The sequence below is a fragment of the Pestalotiopsis fici genome, assembly GCF_000516985.1.
Source record: "Pestalotiopsis fici W106-1 unplaced genomic scaffold PFICI_Scf_1, whole genome shotgun sequence".
In the NCBI taxonomy this organism is placed as follows: domain Eukaryota; kingdom Fungi; phylum Ascomycota; class Sordariomycetes; order Amphisphaeriales; family Sporocadaceae; genus Pestalotiopsis; species Pestalotiopsis fici.
The window spans coordinates 3,976,320-3,995,819 of NW_006917091.1; the positions used below are offsets into that span (position 1 = coordinate 3,976,320).

The 19,500-nt window shown below is 51.7% G+C and overlaps 8 protein-coding genes across 8 annotated transcripts; 4 read left to right on the forward strand and 4 right to left on the reverse strand.

Annotated features, from left to right (window-relative positions):
• Positions 1-948: 948 nt before the first annotated feature.
• PFICI_01210 (uncharacterized protein) lies at positions 949-2,970 on the reverse strand (the record flags this gene model as incomplete). Its single annotated transcript, XM_007829791.1, has 3 exons — positions 949-1,086; positions 1,154-2,820; positions 2,892-2,970. 3 exons carry the CDS (start codon positions 2,968-2,970, stop codon positions 949-951), a joined length of 1,884 nt encoding a protein of 627 aa, XP_007827982.1.
• A 1,086-nt stretch (positions 2,971-4,056) lies between these two features.
• PFICI_01211 (uncharacterized protein) lies at positions 4,057-4,568 on the forward strand (the record flags this gene model as incomplete). Its single annotated transcript, XM_007829792.1, has 2 exons — positions 4,057-4,293; positions 4,410-4,568. 2 exons carry the CDS (start codon positions 4,057-4,059, stop codon positions 4,566-4,568), a joined length of 396 nt encoding a protein of 131 aa, XP_007827983.1.
• Positions 4,569-4,788: 220 nt separating this feature from the next.
• PFICI_01212 (Pre-mRNA-processing ATP-dependent RNA helicase PRP5) lies at positions 4,789-8,337 on the reverse strand (the record flags this gene model as incomplete). Its single annotated transcript, XM_007829793.1, has 1 exon — positions 4,789-8,337. The coding sequence occupies one exon, from the start codon at positions 8,335-8,337 to the stop codon at positions 4,789-4,791; it is 3,549 nt and encodes a 1,182-aa protein (XP_007827984.1).
• A 919-nt stretch (positions 8,338-9,256) lies between these two features.
• On the forward strand, positions 9,257-10,311 carry PFICI_01213 (uncharacterized protein; the record flags this gene model as incomplete). Its single annotated transcript, XM_007829794.1, has 3 exons — positions 9,257-9,814; positions 9,874-10,188; positions 10,243-10,311. 3 exons carry the CDS (start codon positions 9,257-9,259, stop codon positions 10,309-10,311), a joined length of 942 nt encoding a protein of 313 aa, XP_007827985.1.
• Positions 10,312-11,150: 839 nt separating this feature from the next.
• Positions 11,151-12,482, reverse strand: PFICI_01214 (uncharacterized protein; the record flags this gene model as incomplete). The annotated part of the gene is made up of 1 exon (XM_007829795.1): positions 11,151-12,482. One exon carries the CDS (start codon positions 12,480-12,482, stop codon positions 11,151-11,153), a length of 1,332 nt encoding a protein of 443 aa, XP_007827986.1.
• A 1,796-nt stretch (positions 12,483-14,278) lies between these two features.
• On the forward strand, positions 14,279-17,188 carry PFICI_01215 (uncharacterized protein; the record flags this gene model as incomplete). Its single annotated transcript, XM_007829796.1, has 1 exon — positions 14,279-17,188. The coding sequence occupies one exon, from the start codon at positions 14,279-14,281 to the stop codon at positions 17,186-17,188; it is 2,910 nt and encodes a 969-aa protein (XP_007827987.1).
• Positions 17,189-17,581: 393 nt separating this feature from the next.
• Positions 17,582-17,944, reverse strand: PFICI_01216 (uncharacterized protein; the record flags this gene model as incomplete). Its single annotated transcript, XM_007829797.1, has 1 exon — positions 17,582-17,944. The coding sequence occupies one exon, from the start codon at positions 17,942-17,944 to the stop codon at positions 17,582-17,584; it is 363 nt and encodes a 120-aa protein (XP_007827988.1).
• Positions 17,945-19,046: 1,102 nt separating this feature from the next.
• On the forward strand, positions 19,047-19,289 carry PFICI_01217 (uncharacterized protein; the record flags this gene model as incomplete). Its single annotated transcript, XM_007829798.1, has 1 exon — positions 19,047-19,289. The coding sequence occupies one exon, from the start codon at positions 19,047-19,049 to the stop codon at positions 19,287-19,289; it is 243 nt and encodes an 80-aa protein (XP_007827989.1).
• Positions 19,290-19,500: the final 211 nt, after the last annotated feature.

Below are 19,500 nucleotides of genomic sequence, written 5' to 3' on the forward strand. Positions count from 1 at the left end.
GAGAAAGCCAGGAAGGGTCCCGGTTCCACGTAGTATATGTGGGGCGACACCTCCTCGTTTGACGAATCTCCATTCAACGGGCGAGTCGAGCCCTTTTTCAGTCTGTTTGGGCTGTGGGAGCAAGTCCCCAAGCAACCAAGTCCCCCAAAGCTGCTCGCTAGTGGCTGCTCTGGTTACAGCCCCAGTCCTACCTAGTCCCCAGCCCAGTGCCAGTTTCAATCGTCCACTCTTCTCGGAGGTAATAAAAAGAGAAGGGAGGCGAGGAGGGAATGATGAGAGCACAACCTTGCCCTGCAAGGAGCAGAAGGCACAGTTGAGCCCCGAAGCTTGCGGGGGAACGGAACCAACTCCGCTTGTCTGGTGCTCATCACCATGGTCAGCTGACCTGCTAGGAGCTGATCACCTATAGAAAGTACCGTAATGACAGTGTATGTATAATATTTTGTTCTGGATTTGGGTGGTGGGGGCTGTCCTGACCAGGACAACATCTCTCGCCTTGGTTGTGGTGATGACCTCCCCAAAGTCCAGGGAAAGTGGCAGAGCATCTCTAGACTCTGGAGCAATAGCTCCAGCATAGAAGCTGGCAGGCCGTAGCAGAGAGGTTCACCCGTCCGAAAACCCCTCTTGGTTCTCTCATGTCACCTCCATACCTTTTAGTGTACCGACGTGGCATCGACCACTTGGTCGTCTGAGCGTGGCAATGCTTTGAGTGTACCAATCCATACAGTCAGCACTGTACCGTACCCTAAAGTATGGAGTACCTCGTACGCTGGACATCACCGTTCAATGGAAGCAAGAGTTCGCCCGTGACAGTTCCCAATCCACTTCCTGCACTAAAAGCGCAGGTAGTCGGACCTAAGTACCGCTAACTATGTGGCCCAACGACCAATGCCGCTCTATCAACTCATCTATGGAGAGCATCCTCATTTCCCACTGAACTATGCTACGCTATGCGATATCAATATTGAGTATCTTGATATCCTCCTCTGGCTTTTCCTTGTACGTCCGTACGTTTTCTATCTTGTGAATCACGTCCAGCCCCTGGATCGCGCGGCCAAAGATAGTGTGCTTGTTGTCAAGCCATGGCTAGTCCGCTATGTTAGCTTGACTCGTGTACAAATCCACCCCTCAGATCATGGGGGGCACTGCTTACCGTCTTCTCCGTCGTGATAAAGAACTGACTACCATTAGTGTTTGGCCCAGCATTGGCCATACTGACTGTGTAGGGCTTATCGTGTTTCAGCGTGCTGAACTCGTCTTCAAACTCCCTCCCCCATATGCTCTCGCCACCGGTACCATCGCCCAGCGGATCTCCGCACTGGATCATGAACTTGCGGATGACCCGATGGAAGATTGTATTGTTGTAGTATCCCCGCTTCGAATGAGTGACAAAATTCTCAACCGCCTTTGGTGCAGCGTCTGGGAATAACCTGATGTGAATGTCACCATAAGTCGTGTGGATGACCGCCGATGTGCCCGTCTCAGCCTGTTTCTTTTGCTCCGTCTTCTTGGCCCCGAGCATGGTCGGCTTCTCATTCTGGACATCACGGTCCGATTTCGACACTTCCGCGTCGTCCGTAAACATATAGAATCGAACCTTGCCCACAGCCGTGGTAATGAGGATAGGATCTCGCGATTCTGCCTCTTGCAGCAACGGATTGGCTGAGGCTGCCATGGCCACCGTGGTCAGTCCCTTCTTCTGAGGCTGGCCTTGATATAGGGCCAGGTTGACAGGCCGCATATTCTCGTCCTTGCCATACACCTTTACAATATGGTTGGTGAAGGTGTTCAGCACTTTGACGCCTAGAATGGAGCCGTAGAGGATAAAGTTCCCGGATTCGTCAAAAATGACATTGACCTTGTCCCTGAGCGCCGGAGACTCAATCTCCAGCTCTGCAGCACGCCTCCGGCCAAACTCGACTGGTTCAAGCTTCTGTTTGGCCGTTCCAGCTTGCTGCATCTCCTCCACGACCTGCAGAGACTCATCGTATGTTCTATATAGCTTTGCGCTGGCAAATTCGAAGACTCGAATCTTGCGGTCGGGGAACGAGTATGTTACGAACTGATGCCCTGACGGCGACATGTTCAAAGACACTGGCGCAGACTTGGCCTTTTTGAAATCGAATAAATTCGTGGAACTCTTGTATTGGAACACATTGTCCGGTTTCTCGTAGTTTGAACTGGGACTCCAGTACTCGAGCATTCCACCCTCGTCTGCCGAAATCACACAATCGTGAGCGTCGTTGAAAGCCATGACGCTAACCACACTCTTGTGCAATCCTTTGATGGTGTGAATCGGCGTTTGGTTCTCTCCCCGTCCATCGTAGATGTAGATCAGGGGTTTCTCGTCGTCCGATACAGCCAATATGGGCAGAGATGCACCACGCTTGTGCACCCAGCATATGGCCTTGGGCGTATAGTCGAGCGTCAACATAGCGAGAAGGTCAAAAGTGAACACATCAAAGATCTTGACGCTCTTGTCAGCGCCTGCCGTCGCAAAGCTGCGGCCGTCCTGGCTGACAGATACTGATCTGATTTCGCCGACATGTGCCTTGAACTCCTTGACAAACTCGATACCCTGTGCCACCTTCTTCCAGAACTTGACAACGCCATCGACGGAGCTGGTGATAAGGAATTCGGTCAAGGGGGTTACAGTGACGAAAGCTAGCTGCTCCTTGTGCATCAAGGACTTTGAATATCGCGGCGCTTTGGGAAGTGCCGATATGTACAATTTTTCGTATGGCAATACTCGGCGTTTCTTCTTTGGGGCCGCCGCCGAGGGCAGCTGCGGGCCCATGTCATCGTCCGAGGAGCTGTCGTCTTCTTCGTGTGAGTATGATAGAACAATATGCAGGGAGAGAGGGCTTCCAAGTCATTGGTGAGTCGCATACCGGAGTCATTTTGTTCAGCGAATTCCGCGTGGTTGCGCTTATTGGACTTGACGTCCTCGGCGTCCTGAGTAGAAGCCATTGAGGCGTAGGGATTCCAGGCAAAGGCGCTGGTGTAGGGAGCAGTTCAAATAGCTTGCGCACTGGCAAAGCTGTTTTTTGGTGTTGAATTTTGGAGAGCTCTGGTTGCGACAGGCACCAGGAGCTATCCGACCACCGACGTAAGGCGGAATGTTCCCGCCCCTCAAGTGCTGTGCATTGGGGTACCTACTAACATGGCAGCACTCAGTGCTTGCTTTTGATGGCTCTGAGATTGCTCACTGCATAATTTTTGATACTTTAAAAAAAAAAAAAAAAAAAGACAATAACGTTTGCCCAACTTCCAAGTATTTGACCATCTCTCAAAATAGGCGAATTTTCAGATTTGACAGCAATCACGATCTATACTGCTCACAAGCACGGCACTTTTGACGGTAGTCCCACGCATAGGTGGTCTAGTTGACCGCTCTATGTAGTTGGTTCAAATACAAGGACGGCAATACTCGAAGACTTGCAAAATGAAAATAATTCAAGTTCCACTAGTAACGAGACATGCAATATGACAATAGATAATATTTCATCCGACAGATCAAACACGATACTTCATTTGCTGCATAGCGACAAATGAGAGAACCAAACTATTGAGACATCCTCTAGTTTACCATGTACATTGAGGCTGTGTTCTCGAAGCTCTGGTCCCCGCATTGCTATCTCTTGGCTTTTGCGCGCTCTAGGTACGTCGTGACCTCAGTAGACAAGCGAGCGGCATTATGATCCGGCGCATGCCTTCACGTACTTACGTACTCCTCTCGTCGCATAACTTCATGGTTGTCACAGCCTTTTTGTGCGCTCGTGATTCAATCAATCTTTTACGTTGTCACATGCTTCAAGTGACACTAGAAGTTCCATAAGCTCTCCTCCTCACCTGGATCATTGTCTCATCCTTCTTCTCGTACGTGCTATCCATCTTCTGGGGCGGTTTCTTTTCTAGCCGTAACCAGACAACTGCTGCTTCTCGCCCGCCCCCCTCCACATCGGTTATACAAGCGTTTTTTTTTTTGTCTACTTGTTCGCCAATCTGCACGCGCACGCTCGCGGAGACTGTGTACACAAACACACAGAAAGGGAAATGGGAAACGTGTGTTGCGGCAAAGCCGACAGTGAGGCTTTCCAGAGCCCCGGCCGCGTCCTCGGCACCGCACCCCCCCAACCGGAGCGTGCCTCAGTTCCAAAGTCGCGGACCGTCGGTGGACCACCGCGCACGCTCGGAGGTAGCGGCCAGGACACCAGCGGCGGTAGCGGTAGCGGTAGCGGTAACAGCAGCGCAGCCGACAATGCGAGGCAAAAGGCAGCAGAAGCCGCCGAGGTGGGTAGCCCATTCCTATTGACTGACTGACCAGGACGATGTAGAGCAAAGGCGTGCGTGCATTGTGAACGGGAACCTGTGAGAGAGAAGAAGTACAGAAACTAACATTTATACAGGCAAGGGCTAAAGCATCACAAAAGACCTCTGGAAAGCTAAGTGAACAGTTACAGGCGCAGAAGAAGCAAACACGGCAGGACACGTTGAAGGAGGCCAGTAGGAACGAGTTACGTGCTAGGGATGCAGATGAGGCTGCCCAAGCGAGAAATTATGATTAAAATTTAGCACTCAGCGTCGCGACAAATATCAACCTTAAAAAGCCCGGCTTCGTGCGAGGCCATTCATGAATCGTCAGCCCGAATACAGCAATCAGGTGCAAATCCCCTTATTGAATTTGTGTTTTCTAATGAGTTCTGTACCAACTAACCCGGTAATAAATCAAGGATTTCAATTACCATGTGAATGCATGCTCCCACAATGATCCAAATCCCGAAAAGACTAGATGACATTATATCTGCCCATTGGCTGCCGACTTTCAGCATCTGCAGCGGCCATCGTACCTTGCTTCAACAAGCGAGTCAGCTCCGTCATTGCTGTCGACACAACGACTTCAGTATCACCCTCCACCAAGATGTACAGTTTGGCCTCGCCTCCTGGTGGCACCTCCTTGCCTGCAGGGTAGAAGGTACCCTTGGTGGTGATGGAAACGCCCGTTGCTTCAAGAATCTTGGCAACGTTTGTGCGGTTCGTGACAGCCCAACGAGCCTTCTGCGGAAAGTCGTTGATTTCAAGAGTCGCATGAAAGGCTCCGGCGTCTGGGCCTTTATTATCGATGGGCTGTCCGGGCCGAAGCTGTCCAGATTTACCAAGACGGGCATTGATGGCATCACGAGCCGAGGAGACTTTGTCCAAGGGATTGTTGCCTGAGTTTGGCGGTGGGTCTTCTCGCTTGTGAATGGTAAACTTTGGCTCCAAGTCGGGCTGCTTGGCTGGCGCAGCATCACGCGACGAGACTGCAGAAGCTGCCGCTTGAATAGCTGACAGTGCCTTGTCAGCCTTCTTGTCTTCCTTTGCCTTCTCCTCCTCATTCTCTTCCTCCTCATCGCCCTCGGTCCGATGACTCTTCCGTTCTCGCAGTCGTGCGGCCTCTCGTTCCTGGTCCAGCTTGTCCAAACCTTTGCCGCCAAATCCAGACGAGTCTCGGGCCTTGCCGGCTTTCAGCTTCTCCTGGAAGGCCTTTTGCATTACTGTAATGGGTTCGGGGACGGGCTGCCCACTCTGCTCCAGGGCTTTTGCAATGCAATAGGCACTGTTCTCCTGTTCGCCAGTGACAAAAGTCACAGCAGTTCCTTTATTGCCGGCACGACCAGTGCGGCCAGCACGGTGGACGTAATCCTCCAAGTGGTTGGGCGCGTCATAGTTGACGACCAGTTTCAACTGCTTGACATCAAGACCTCGAGCGGCGACCGAGGTTGCAATCATGATGGGGACGACGCCAGCTTTGAAATCTGAAATCGTAGAATCCCGATCGACCTGATCCTTTCCGCCATGGATTGACATGCATGGATATCCCTTTTGCAGTAACTCTTTCAATAGCTTGTCAGCCTTCTCCTGGCGTTCAACAAAGATCAGACTTCGAGCATCCTCGTCCTTGTCATAGAGCTCGCCCAACAATTCAAGCAATCTGATGAACTTCTTGTCCTCTTCCCTGACCTCCACAATTTGTGTGATTTCGGGAGCTACAACACTCTTGCCGCCCACGGTGATTTCAACGGGATCTTTCAGAATCTTCTTCGCCAACGCATCCATGATTCGGGGCATTGTAGCAGAGAATAAAATGTTCTGACGATCCGGTCGCATGTTGTTGAGGATTTTCATGACTTGTGGTTCAAATCCCATGTCGAACATGCGGTCTGCTTCGTCAAGCACCACATACGTGACACGCTTCAAGTTCGTTACCCGGCCCTGGTTCGCGGCAAGGAGATCGATCATACGTCCTGGAGTGCATACCACGATCTCAGCACCTCGTTTGAGCTCGGCAATATGATCCTTGATGGGTGCACCGCCATAGGCACAGACCGCCCTCAGTCCCATCGATTTGAGGAAAGGCTTGCAATCACGGTGAATTTGGGTGGCAAGTTCTCTGGTCGGAGTCATGATCAGCCCAATTGGACCATCGTTCTCCCTCAATGGCTCTTGGTCCTTGATATGTCGAAACATTGGCAACAGAAAGGCGAGGGTTTTGCCCGAGCCAGTCTTAGCAATACCAATGATGTCACGGCCAGACATGATGGCCGGGAAGGCTTGCATCTGGATAGGTGTTGGCTTGTCGAAGCCGAGACTGTCAATGATATCCAGTGTCCGTCGCGACAAGGCACACTGTGACCATTTCTGTACCGGCTTGGGCACGTCCTTGCCAGACACCTTGATGCCATCGAGTTCGAGTCTCAAATCCGTCAGTTCCGCCTCGGTCATTTCAGACAATTCAGCTGGCTCAACCCAGAAATTCTTTCTAAGGGGTGCCATATCAAGTTTGCTGTAGTCGACAGTGGGAATATCCTTCTTCTTGCGAGCCTTGTTGACCTTTTCCAGGAATGCGCCTGGTTCATCCTCGTTTTTGGCATAATCATAATCGTCATCACCACTAAAAAATGCTTCCGGCTCTGGCTCGACCTTTTTCTGGCTCGCGCCATTGAGTTTCGCGGGTTTCGAAGCTGGGGCTGGCTTGGACTCCAAGTCGTTCATGAATGCGTCCAGCGCGTCTACTTCCTCCTCTTCGTCTACCTCCATTGCTTGACCGCCAGCGTCGGCAGACACGGTAGTCGCATCAACCTCTGCTTTCGATTCATCAATATCCATCGTGCTATTTTGTTGGGCATTTTCCTGAGCCATGCGCTCTTCGCGGCGTTCTTGAGCGGCTCGTGCTGCCGCCGCTTCCTCCTCCTCATCGCCCGCAAAGTTATCAGCATCCTCCTCGTCGTCATCTTGTACTTCGTATGGAGTATCATCAACGTCAGCAAGAGGTAGAGAAGGGAGCTTAGCGAGCTTTCTGTCGGATGCCTCCTCCTCATCAAGAATCAATTTTCGTTTCTGCGGGATCTTGTCGGTATCTGCATTCTGCTTGTGAAACCCAAAGCCGCTGGTTTTGGCTTTCGGTAGCGCTGATGCCTTGGGCAATCCACTGACTGGAGCAGCTGGCTTCGAGGGGGGTAGCTGTACGCCGATCGAGCCCAATTTGGGCGCAGCACTTGATTCGTGTACACGAGCCGACTTCTTCGCAATTTCCTTGGGGTCGAATTTACCAGAATACGGAGTTGCGGGTGACGGAAACGAGGTGCTCGCTGCTGGCGATGCTACCGCAGATGTAGGAGATGCTACTGATGGGGTCGCAGCAGAACTGCCGTTAGCCTTCTGGTCCATCTCAGCAAGAAGTTTTCTCGTCGCTCCCGGAGTGGCCTCCTTGGCCTTTTCCTTCTCCAGTTCCTGCTTCTTCTTCCATGCTGCGAGTTTGGCAAGGCGTTCGGCTTTCTTGTCGGCATCTGACTGTGCTGCAGCAGGCGGGGCGTTTGGCTTCGACTTGGTATCTGTAGACTGAGATCGAGAAGTGTGAATATTTGCATGTTTAGAGCGGAAGGGTGGACATACCTCTGCAGCGGGCCGCGCGCGAGAATCGGTTGGTCCAGAGCGATGAGAGTCGGTGGTGCCTTCTCGTCGACTCCTCGCGCGGTCGCGGGAGTCGTCCCTCTTGCGTCTGTCATCACGGTCACGACGACCCTTGTCTCTGTCCCAATCCCGATCCCTGTCTCTACCGCCATCATTATAGCGATCACGGGAGCGTCTCCGATCTCGTCCATCTCTGTGGTAATCGTCGCTCCGGTCTAGGGAACGATCCCGTCGGCGATACTCATCGCGGGGGCGTGGCGGCGTCCGCGAGCGGCGGCGGCGGTCCCGATCGCGGTCCCGGTCACGTCGTCTGTCATCATCGCGACGGTATCTTCTTGAGCTTCCTGCAGGGCTTGGTGAGCGTGAGTCCCTGAGCCGAGCCATATTACGCGTGGTAGCAGCTTCGGCAACACTACAGTAGCACGCTCGTACAAGTTATGGTTATCCCAGAGGTGCCCGGCAGAAGTCCACGGGCAAAACGGGTACAGACGTCGCGGGTTGTGGTTGAGATCTGGGTGTGAACCAGATGAGGTAATGGTCCTTGGCTTGTCGCCAGCGAGCTGCCTTTCCTCCTGGAGTGTGAGCCAGTGAGAGGGGATTACTGGAAGAATTCAAATTACCTCCTCGCGAAGACCGAAGCTTCTCAAAGTCGCATGAAAAATTATATCTCTGCCTTTATCGCGACCAAGGGATGGTGACGGCGTTCTCGAGAGAGATGTAAAGTAGAAGTCATGGATAAAGTATGTAGCTGAGAATGTAAGTAGCGTCTGCAAAACCCAAACCCCCAGGCAGGAAAGACTTAAGTGGGGCCGCCGTCACTACCCAGGTCGTCAAAGATTCAAGCCAAGCACGCAGCAGGCAGTCAGTCAGTCCATTAAAGTGCGTGCCTGTGGCTGGTGTAGGTGAGGCGTCCACTCTCGCTTGCCTATCTTGTACGATAACAAGCTGGGACTAAGCCCTTTATGGAGTAGCAAGTTAGGGAAATTGCCTTGGATGTTGTGGCACAAGCTCTCAATGCATTATTGATCGCACCGACCTGATCTGACCAGACAGCAAGCACCTGGCACACGCGACAAAAGGAAGCTAAAACTGCAGCTCGGTGGCTGGCATCGTACTCCGTATTTATTATAGTAGACTCCGGCTATTTCGCACAGCAGCGCTCCCAGACTCAAGAGACCCACCATCAAAAAGCCCGAAGAGAAGAAGTCCGAGTCGTCTCGTTCGCACTGGCGAACCCGAATCTGGCGACAAATTCCACGACAGCCAATTGCACGATCCCATCGAGTCCAGACGCTCGGCCATCATGTTCACCAACCTTGGACGCGCCGCAGTGCAGCGTCTGCCCTTGCGGACCATTGCTACGTCATCCGTCGTTTCTCGACTGGTGTCGCGCGCCGCTCCCAACCAGCGCGGTCTCGCAGTGCTTGTCTCAGACTTGTCAAGGTCCGGCGCTTTGAGATCTTTCGCGACAAAGACAGAGACCACCGAGCCCGCCAAGAAAACCACCAAGAAGACAGTCAAGAAGACCACCAAGAAGAAGCCTACCAAGAAGACTACCAAGGCTGCAGCAAAACCCAAGAAGGCCAAGAAGGTCGAAAAGAAGAAGCCTGCAACGCGCAAGGTCAAGAAGCCACTGAGTCCGGAGAAGGAGGAGCAGTTGAAAATCAGGGAACTGAAGATGGCCTCTTTGTACTATGCGGAGTCCAAGGCCAAGGTCACCAAGGTCAAGCTGCCCTCCACTGCTTACCTGCTGTGGATTTCTGAAAAGCTCAAAGGCAACTCTCGAGATGCATTAGCAACTCAGGAAGCCTTTACGAAGGTAACTAATGAATGGAAAACAGTTTCGGGTTCTGAGCTTGCAGTGAGTCGCAATCATACACATTTGTCATGGCGTTGAACTTATTCATTTCCTCCATCTAGGGTCTGAAACGTACTGCCGAAGCGAACAAGCTTCAGAATGAGGCCAATCACAAGGCTTGGGTGGAATCATACACTGTTGAAGAAATTCAGAGAGCCAACAGGGCCCGTCAGATGCTGAAGAGGAAGTTCAACTACCCAGCAAAGAGGCCAGTGCATCTCCTCAAGGACGATCGCCGGCCCCTTGGAGTAAGAAGTCCATTCACCTACTATGTCAAGGCCAGATGGGCATCTGGGGACTTTGAGAACCAGACTGCGTCAAGTGGTATCAAGACTCAATCAGAAGAGTGGAAGAATTTGTCAGCGGCTGAGAAGGCTGTAAGTCTAACCCCGTTGAACATGCGTGTAGAAAAGTTGACTAACGTGATGTAGCCGTACGAGGAGCTTAGTCGCGCTGACCGAGCTCGACGAGCCAGAGAGCAATCTGTTCTCAGTGAATGATTATGGCAAAGAAGCCTCTAGGGTTCTAGGAGCGATGCAACCAGAATAACAATTCTCCATCACAGACATTCCGATACGAACGTCAAGTATCCTTCTCATTTTTCTAAAAGAAGACAGTGGCCCAATTGACGAGTTTCAGCCGTCACTGATGTAGAATTTTGCCGCTTGTACAATGATGTGCACGGTACGGAGAGATTCCCATGTATTTTAGTCGGTAACAGGGCTTTCCTTGGATTCGTTTTCACACCGGGAAGGGCCTTGAGAATATGAAACCCTCGTATTATACATGTGTGTTGGGTATTTTGAAATCAACCTCGTGTGCTATCTACCCCATGCATGAATATGAGTGAGCATTTCTTAATATCAAGCCCTCTTTTTATCCTTGCGCCTACCCTTTGATAATGGTTATGACTTTCACTTGAATTGTGGTTCCATTTGATAAATTTGCAGTCTGTATCACGAATGGCTGCGACACTTTAATCCCTTTTGAGTCACAGTGCATCCTATAACTCGCCAGGATTGTATGTGAGCTATATCATGGTAGTCAAGTGGGCATATACCTAGGTAGGTACTATTGAAAATCATTTATCTAACAAAACAAAGCAGACGTACGATGCGTACTGATGAAATATGCTCTGCTTGGTGGAAATGACCAAGCCATGTATGTATTCTCATTATAGTAAAGCACTAAATCCAAGCAGGCTGCCTGCTCTCAACGCCAGCTCGCTATGCTTATGATTGTGGATTTCATGGTCAACAACTGAAGTCACCAACCCAGGACTGTGTGGAAAAACATTTGGAGGGCACAAACAATCCAAGCCGAAACAAACTTAGGCCAATCAATACCGTGTCCAAACTCCTTCCTTCTTCGCCATTTTGATGACAGTATCGCCGCAGGCATCTATCCAGGTCGTGGCGCTGAAGCATACTCTCCTCCGACTCGCCAGGTATGCCACGAAATAAATGTGTGCGGCTAGCAGTCCCCAGCAGTACAGCCTTAGCGATGTAAACTTTTCATCTCTGTGGCACGAGATCCCCCAGCCAGCTACGCCGGTTCCAATGTAGTTTGCCAGGAAAACCCATGCCTCGGTCTTTAGGTCTTGGGGCCAATCAGTACAGTCAATCTTCCAGTAGCCACGCTCAAAGGGACGAAGGTCTCTGGTGCTGAACTCTGGCCGGTACCGCTTTGAAATTTTGAGATCGCTCGCAAGTTTCGCCAGTCCCGGCGTGACGAGGTCATCGGGAGCAATTGTATCGTGCCCGACGGGAGGCTCGGGCGCCGTCAGAATCAGGCTGTCGTGCCCGAACCCATGCCTGGGGAGGAAAGTCACCGTCCTCGTCGAACTCCCAGGCGCATTGTGCAGGCCAATGTCACTAGCCGTTCTCAGCAATGCGCCTGGGCTTGCATCCGATTTGTCCCGCCGAGGACGTTTGCTTGGCGGGGGCTCTGAGTCTGCCCTTGTAGCCTGGGGCGTTGTTGGCTCGAATACTATCACCGTGTTTTCTATCACCTCATCATCCACCTCTTGGCTTTGGGGTTTGTGAGGGGTTTGCCGTCGGCTTACTGGCGTACAGGGAATAATAGGCTGGCCCCTTCTCTCGTGACCTGGGTCGTTGTGATTACTTATGACCGAAGCGGCCTCATTTACGACTTGGGTGTCTCCTTTCTGAATTATTGTTTGCGAGTTCTGGGAGGGTGGTGCAAAGTGTTGGAGGTAATGCTCCAAAACACGTCCCGGGGAAGTCAGAAGAGCTATAGTAGCATCATTTTCTGGTGCTGAATCTTGCACTATGCTTGGCGGTGTGTGCCACGATGAAGGATTCAGTGCGCTTTCCTGGCTCTCATGGAATAGAGACCTTGGCGCCTGTAGCTGAGGCTGTTGAAAGCGTCCTTGAGAGTTTGCATTGTCCAGGACGCTTTGAAACGAGGCTTGGAAGGAAATTGACGGCAGGATGATGTCTCCAAAGCTGTGTTCCACCGAAGCATTAGGTATTTCTATCTTTTCGCTTGAGAGAGGAAGAGGAGTAGAAGTAAGCTCTGATAGATGCGTACGCTTCTCAGACTGAAAGTTGATGTAGGATGCTGCCAATGAACGGTATCTGGCGTCATCGGATGTTCTACTAGGCGCGGCGATGTGTATCAATATTTCCACGTCTTGCGTATAAGACATCTTTGTCGATCTACGTCCATCTGCGTGCCTTCGTAAGTACCTGTAAGCAGGATGGTGAATATGCGCTGAAGCCTGGAGTGTAAACACGTCTGATAGGTTGACCAAAGGGATGGAAAGAACAATGAGTTGCGATGAAATGATGCGCCCAAGAAAATAAAGAAAAATAATTAACCACTTGGCGTTTGCAAATGTGATGCTATTACATGAGCAACGAGCAGTAATGAGTTGCCGGGATGATAGTAAAAAAAGAAATCCAAAGTCCCGGTTGAATGGTTCCCCATCCGTCGTGCAGGAGACATCCCGGGCCCCATTTTTATTTTAAGACGATCCGGCCGATGCCCCACCGTAGATGCGAGTGACCGCCCCCACCAGCCATCATCGTCTCTGCTTCTTCGCTCATCCATCTTACTACCAACTGCGTATAACAACTTCCAACATGCACAACCCGCGCGGCCCCCATGACGCAATATATTGATCATATAGGTTGAATACCACCTGATTACTTGTCTAGGGGAGAATGACGATGACCAACCAGAATATCAACCCAAACAGTAGGTACCAGACATCAACGATTAGAACGTACAGATCCTCGGTAGGCAATACTCTCTTCTATCAGCATGATATAAACACGAGAGCAATGATTTATACCCAGCACCATTGCAAACAATATATTTAATAGAGTCTACTATGTAGACACCCTACTGGGTTTACCAGGTACTCCACTTCCGAGAACCTGGTCAAGTAATGGCAATCAAAGAGCCTCTCCCGGCCACGGCACATTGCCACACGGTTCGGCAAGCTTGCCGGAGGCTCAAGTTCTTCAAGTTTACCAACTCAGCAGCAATGTTTGGGATACTCTAAAGGATTATCTACAAATATTGTATGTATCTGACGACTATATATGACTAAGTCGCATAATAGTGCATCTCAGCCTGGGAGGCGAATGTCCAATGGTTCCAAGCTGGGCATTTAAGCGCCGAGGAGACATGGGCTGCGATTATTGGCCTGCAAATCTGCACCACCACTGCCAATCACCAACCTTGCCCATCCCCCATTCGCGCGCGCCTGTCCCTTTATTGGCTGTTCACACCATCTCTTCTAAAATTAACCCACGAAGAGCTGCTACTTGCATGATGCTGATTGGACTGCTGCTGCAAAAGCACACTCGGAGCAACCATGCTCCTGACGTTGTCTGGCACCATAGCGACTAATTTGCCCAGGGAATACTTCCTAGGCCTGCAGGCTTCGTGCCCAAAAATGGGTTCGCTCACTCGTGCCTATGGTCGAATCTGCGGGTTGGCCCTGCACGACTATGCAAGTCCATGTGGCTCCCCATATGTCGAAGCAGGCGAATGAGTCCATCGAAGCGCTCAGGAACCCGCCGTGACACGAGTCCCCGCCCTGACTAACCGCTCGACTTCCCTCACGAGGCGGGCGTGGTTCATAAAACTGTTGCCCGTCCTCTAATGCCTGCGTCGCCTGTGATCTCGCTATCCTCTTCTTTCCAACCCACCAAGAGGTTGACTCTTTCAACAATCCGCTTCGTTGATCGAAGCATTACTGTCGTTTAGACTTCTTTCCTAAACTTCTATTTCGTCGACGCCGGCCGTCTCTTACATTTTCTCGTCGTTGCGTTGGAATAACTATTTTTGGTGTCTCACTTGCATATTTCATTTATTATACCACCAGTTCAAATATACCCCAAAATGTCAGACCTAGTCCTTCTTCCCTCAACCACATATCGACCTCCCTCCCCGTCGCAGGGTCGCCGGCCTGGGAGGTCACTTAATACCATAATGGAGGAACCAGAGTATTCGAGAAAATCAGCTGCATCCGAAAACCGTAGGAATCTGGCACAGTCGTCTAATGAAAAGATCGTATCATGGTTGTCACCCCGGAGCGATCACTTTCCCACGCCTCGCGGTTTTCACTTCTTGTCAGCACCGATACTTCCTTCGTCGCCCTCGACTGTCTCGGCAGACGAAAGCAATTCTCCCTCGACATCTTCGAACCCATGGAACAGATCGAGTACCTGCACTGATGTCACCGAGTTTGACGATATATACGACACTTCGGGGGACGAAGACAAGATTATGCCAGTACGAAAAGCGTCGCTGAAGCGTCAACACAGCACTCGCCGAGCTTCGTCTCGCAGATCCTCTACCCAGTCATTGGCATCTCAGAGGGCCCTCCCAAAATTGACGATTCCCGAGTCTGAAGATCAGGGCACTGAATCTTGGTCCGCAAGACCCAATCTCAGGAAAATGTTGACTCCAGTGCCTCCTACACCCCCATCCAGGGTGGAGATGTCTCCAGCTGTTATCTATTTCCTGGAGAGACAGCAGGGTCTTGATATTCCCACCGTGTCCGCACCTCCATCTTTGGATGGCAGCATGAGCTCTGAGCAGATGGCTGCCTTGTCGGCACCTCCAACACCGGTGATGGGTGCAGGCGAAAGTGTCCCCGAAGCTGATTGGGCTGGTGTTCGTCTGCAGCCAGGAGCCCTCGCAACTCTGCGTGCTCTTTCTGGAGGTTCCGACGTGGCCGAGGTTGAGTATCAACAGGAGCCGGTCATTGAAATTTCCCAAGCACCAATCCAGGAGATGTCTCAACAGACAACGCGCCTATTTAGCTCCCAAAGACCCGCGCTGAGGCTCTCCACGGGCTCGCAGCGGTCCGTGACTGACTTGGCCCGGCTTGAGATCCCCTCGCCCAGCAATTTCTTCTCGGGGCTATCGCCTCGGACCAGACACACTTGGCACATGCCTACAATCACTCCGGATGATGTTGCTCCACCGACCTCTACGACAGCCGAACAGTTCTATCGATGTCCCTGGGTAGAACAATCGGTACCCCCGCTCCCCATTCTTCCTTCCATGCCCGTGCTTCCTTCCATTCTGGCAGACTATGCTTCGCCCGCCTCAGTCCGTGAACATATCATTGAGGCTCACGGAACCGTGTCTGATGGTATGCCAACTGCGAGACCTGTGATCCTGGAACAGATTGTTGATGCCAAGGGCATTCAGTCGGATGATCTTCCCACAGCACGCCGCATTCCGGAAATATCGGTACCATCTACCACACCCGCAGCTCAGGCTGAGCCATCGTCACCAAAGGAGGACATTGTTGCTACCGAGATCGTGACTGCATACGATCCCGAGTATGTCAGGAAACAGCAAGAGGAAGCTCTGTCCAATCTGGATCGAACCGAGCTTTGGCTCATGGCACAGAAGGCTTACCTCAAGGGAGTCAATCCTGAGTCAGATACCGAGGCGGAATCCAAGTTGGAGGCCGTATTTGCAGAGACTCCCCAAGATGATATTTCCATCATCAAGAGTCCCGTAGTTGAGACTTCTCCTATTGGTGCTCCGACCAAGAAGACTGTTCGCTTCTCCGAAATTGTAATCAAGAACGACATCCCGCGGTCTTTGCCATCCATGCTCTGTCGTCAGGAGTCTGCCTATTACCGCGCCTTCCAGGACTATATCATCCGCAGTCGTTCCCACGATGCCTTTGTCCACCGTCTGCCCCGCCTCGAGGCTCTTCAGGCGCAACGCGTATCTCTGCGTGAAGCTCACCGCAACCAGCTTCTCGGCAAGTTCCAACTCTCCGTGGTGCCCCAATCTGCCAAGAAGAGAATGAGCACCAATGTTGCTCGCGGAGATGATGTGATTGTGGACGATCCCGAGAAGCTCAAGCTAGAAAAGGAGGCAGAGGCGCTCCGCCAAATGTCAACTGCCAACTGGCATGTCCAGGCCATGAAGACGCTCAACGGTGGCCGCCTCTTTTCGGCGCCATTGGCAAAGAGATTGGCGCGTCTTTCTCGTATGGCCGGACCCAGCAAGCGTGCCAGGATCTTGGACCTCGGTGGCCAGGCAACGTGTGAGTGGGCGTGGCACTGCGCCATCATGTACCCCAACACCAAAGTATACACCGTGACGACCAAGGCCATCCGTCAACTGTCCAACTCCAACATCCGAGGTCCCTCCAACCACCGCCAGGTCGCCGTCGACCGTCTCGCCAAGCTCCCGTTTCCCGATGACCACTTTGACCTCGTTTCTGCTCGTGAACTGCACTCAATCCTCAAGTTCATTGGTGAGAATGGCGAAGATGAATGGGAGAGCTGCTTGGCCGAGTGCATGCGCGTTCTGAAGCCCGGCGGCTACCTCGAGTTCAACCTGCTGGACTCTGACATTGTCAACGCCGGACCTCTCGGTCTCGCCAAGTCGGTCGAGTTTGGCTTCGCTCTCAAGACCCTCGGCTACGACCCCAACCCCACCAAGATGTTCCTGAACCGTCTCAGCCGCGCCGGCTTTGAGGAGACGCGCCGCGCCTGGATGTGCCTCCCCATGGGCCAGAAGCAGCCCGTCAACAAGAACATTGTTCGCGACAGCCTCGGCAACGAGGTCAAGCTCGAACTCGAGGCCATGGTGCAGGGCAGCACCGAGGACGCCGCGTCCATTGCCGGCGTGGCCGGCAGCTGGGCCTGGGAAAAGTGGCTCCTGCGCTGCGAGACGGAAAAGGTGGCGAGCGAGGGCAGACTCTTGGACACGGCCGTCATTCGCGAGGCGGGCATGTGTCTCGATGGCGTGCACGATGTCATTGAGGAGGGTAGACGTTGTGGTGCTGGATTCCGGGTGCTGAGCGGTTTTGCCAGAAAGCCCCTCGTCCACAAGGAACTTGTACCCATTACCCTGGTGCAGTAAATTTGAGTAGGAGTGTCTGCTGCATTTGGAGCGTCTGAAGGGGGGGACCATTGTTTTTTTCAAGCATTGATACCATTGCTTTTTGGGAGTAATGTCATGGACGGCGTCCGGATGTTGATGAGTATATACGTTGTTGACGATAATATAATTGGCGGTTCATGTATGTACACGCAATCCAGCAGTCTAGATACTTGCTGCAGCACGAAAATAACAGAAATCCACCACATTAAATACTACCATGTCAGAAAGCTTGTGTGTTTCTTTTGAGTGTCTAGACTCCAAGAGTCTCAACTAAACCAGCTGACGACCATGTGCCGTATACACCTATCTTCGACCTGGAATCTTCGACATTACAGATCAATAATTTCATGTTCATCGCCTGCAAACAACCACTCAACCCGAGCCCATTGGGCCAACATGCTGACCACCTTGCTGATCACTACTACCGCCCTGGTGTCCGGCCGTCTTGGCTCCTGAAGATGCCTTGTGCGACGTGCCAGCGCCTCGACTCCCGCCCTTGGCCACGGTGTCGCCCGGTTGTTGGGTATGCTGCTCTCCCGACTTTTGGTTCCGGGACGGCTTTTTGAATTCCTTGGTGTGGTCCGTCTTGGTGCCGCCGACAGTTTCGCCTGGTTTAGAGGAGGAGGAGGCCAGGCGTGCTGCTGCTGGTGCGTGATAGGGGAGGGTGGTAGATCTGAGGCTGGTGCTGGCTAGATTGGCCCAGCCGGGGGCTTTGGGATTTATTCGTGAAAACATTATAGATGAAATCGGGTATTTCTAGTAAAGCTGAAGGGCTTTGGAAAGATCGGGAGCGACATGAGGTCAATTAATTATTTGTAGTGCTACACGATTCCACATCTTGTTGAGGCCGTCGGTGACTATATCATGACGTCGTCCATATCTTGTCTAGTCGGCTAGTATAGTCTGTCATCCCGACAATGAGTCCCAGTCAATAGATTGATTCCAAAATTGACATCTATACTACTTAGGTACTTTGATTCTATCTAGAGAAGTATATTTTCTAGAACTTGGGGCCTGGTAATGTGGTGGACTTCACGACCTGGAGCAATGCTAAGTCGTACAGACTGAAAAGTGATGGGAGTCAAAACCAGACCGTCCTCTGTAGTCTGGAACCAATATTTTGAGACGCTATAATTCAGTTCTCGTTGTACGAAGCATGAAAAAGGTGCCGGCAGCGTCTTCCGGTCTGCGGAAGCCACTCCCGGTTGCCGGTTCTTTGTCCCAGAAGTGCAACGCCAGCGCCGCCGGCCTCACGACACTCGCCCACTCTATACTTTCTCGTGCTGCACACACGCTCCATGTAACCCTGATTATCCATTCTTACTGAATTTAACGTATGATAGTGTATATATGCCCACACGACCCTCGCCAATTTCCAGACCCAAAAACACAGTTCGTTGTCTTTTTTACAGACTTCTGATTAGTTGTAGACAACCTCTTGTCCATTTGATAACCAACTCAAAGGCACATGAGACACTCAACACATATCCATTTTGTTATCCTTTGTAAAAAAAACTCACAAACTTTCGCAGTAGGAGGTGGCCAAGAGGCCGTCCTTGAGAGATAAAGAGCTGGTAATGCTGCCGAGAAACTCAAACTCGATATAAATACCTAGCGATGAAGTCCCGTCCCTTCGATTTGAATTCCCCCTTTCTCATCGTCACGGTTCCTTCAACTGAGCGACACAAATCAAAAGCATTACAACACAAAAAGCTGTCCACTTAGTATCACAAACACGCACTCGGGAAGAAAAAAAAAAGGTTTCAAGTCAGAACAGCAATACAGGTAAAACAGAATCTCACATCTGAGCTTCCCTGAAAACAGATTTACAAGAGACATGTCTTCCTCATCTACCCCCGAAGCATGGCCGAGCCAGCACCAGTGCGGCAGTGTCACCCTCGACATGGACCACTTTATCGAGGCGCCTTACGACTCAGACTCTATTGAGCAGGTAAGCATATATGACCAGCACCGCCTGCGCCTGGCCGAGCGGCGTAAGCCCGATCGCCTTGTCCCGCGGGAGAAGGGCACCAAGGCTGGCCGCTCCGAGCTCGAGAAGCTTCACTACGGTTCGCCTTGAGCCAAGCAGCACGTTGCCTTTTGCTCGCGCCGGCTGCAGCAAGTTAAGCCCCGATCAAGAACCTGGTAGCATCCAAACGTCGGTAACGTGACAAACGGGGAGCTGCCTGCCTAGATATCGCCAAGGGTACCGAGCACATCAAGGCCAAATGGATTCCAGCTAATCATTTGATAGAGGTAGGGTAATGACAAGCAAGGAGAGGAACACAGGG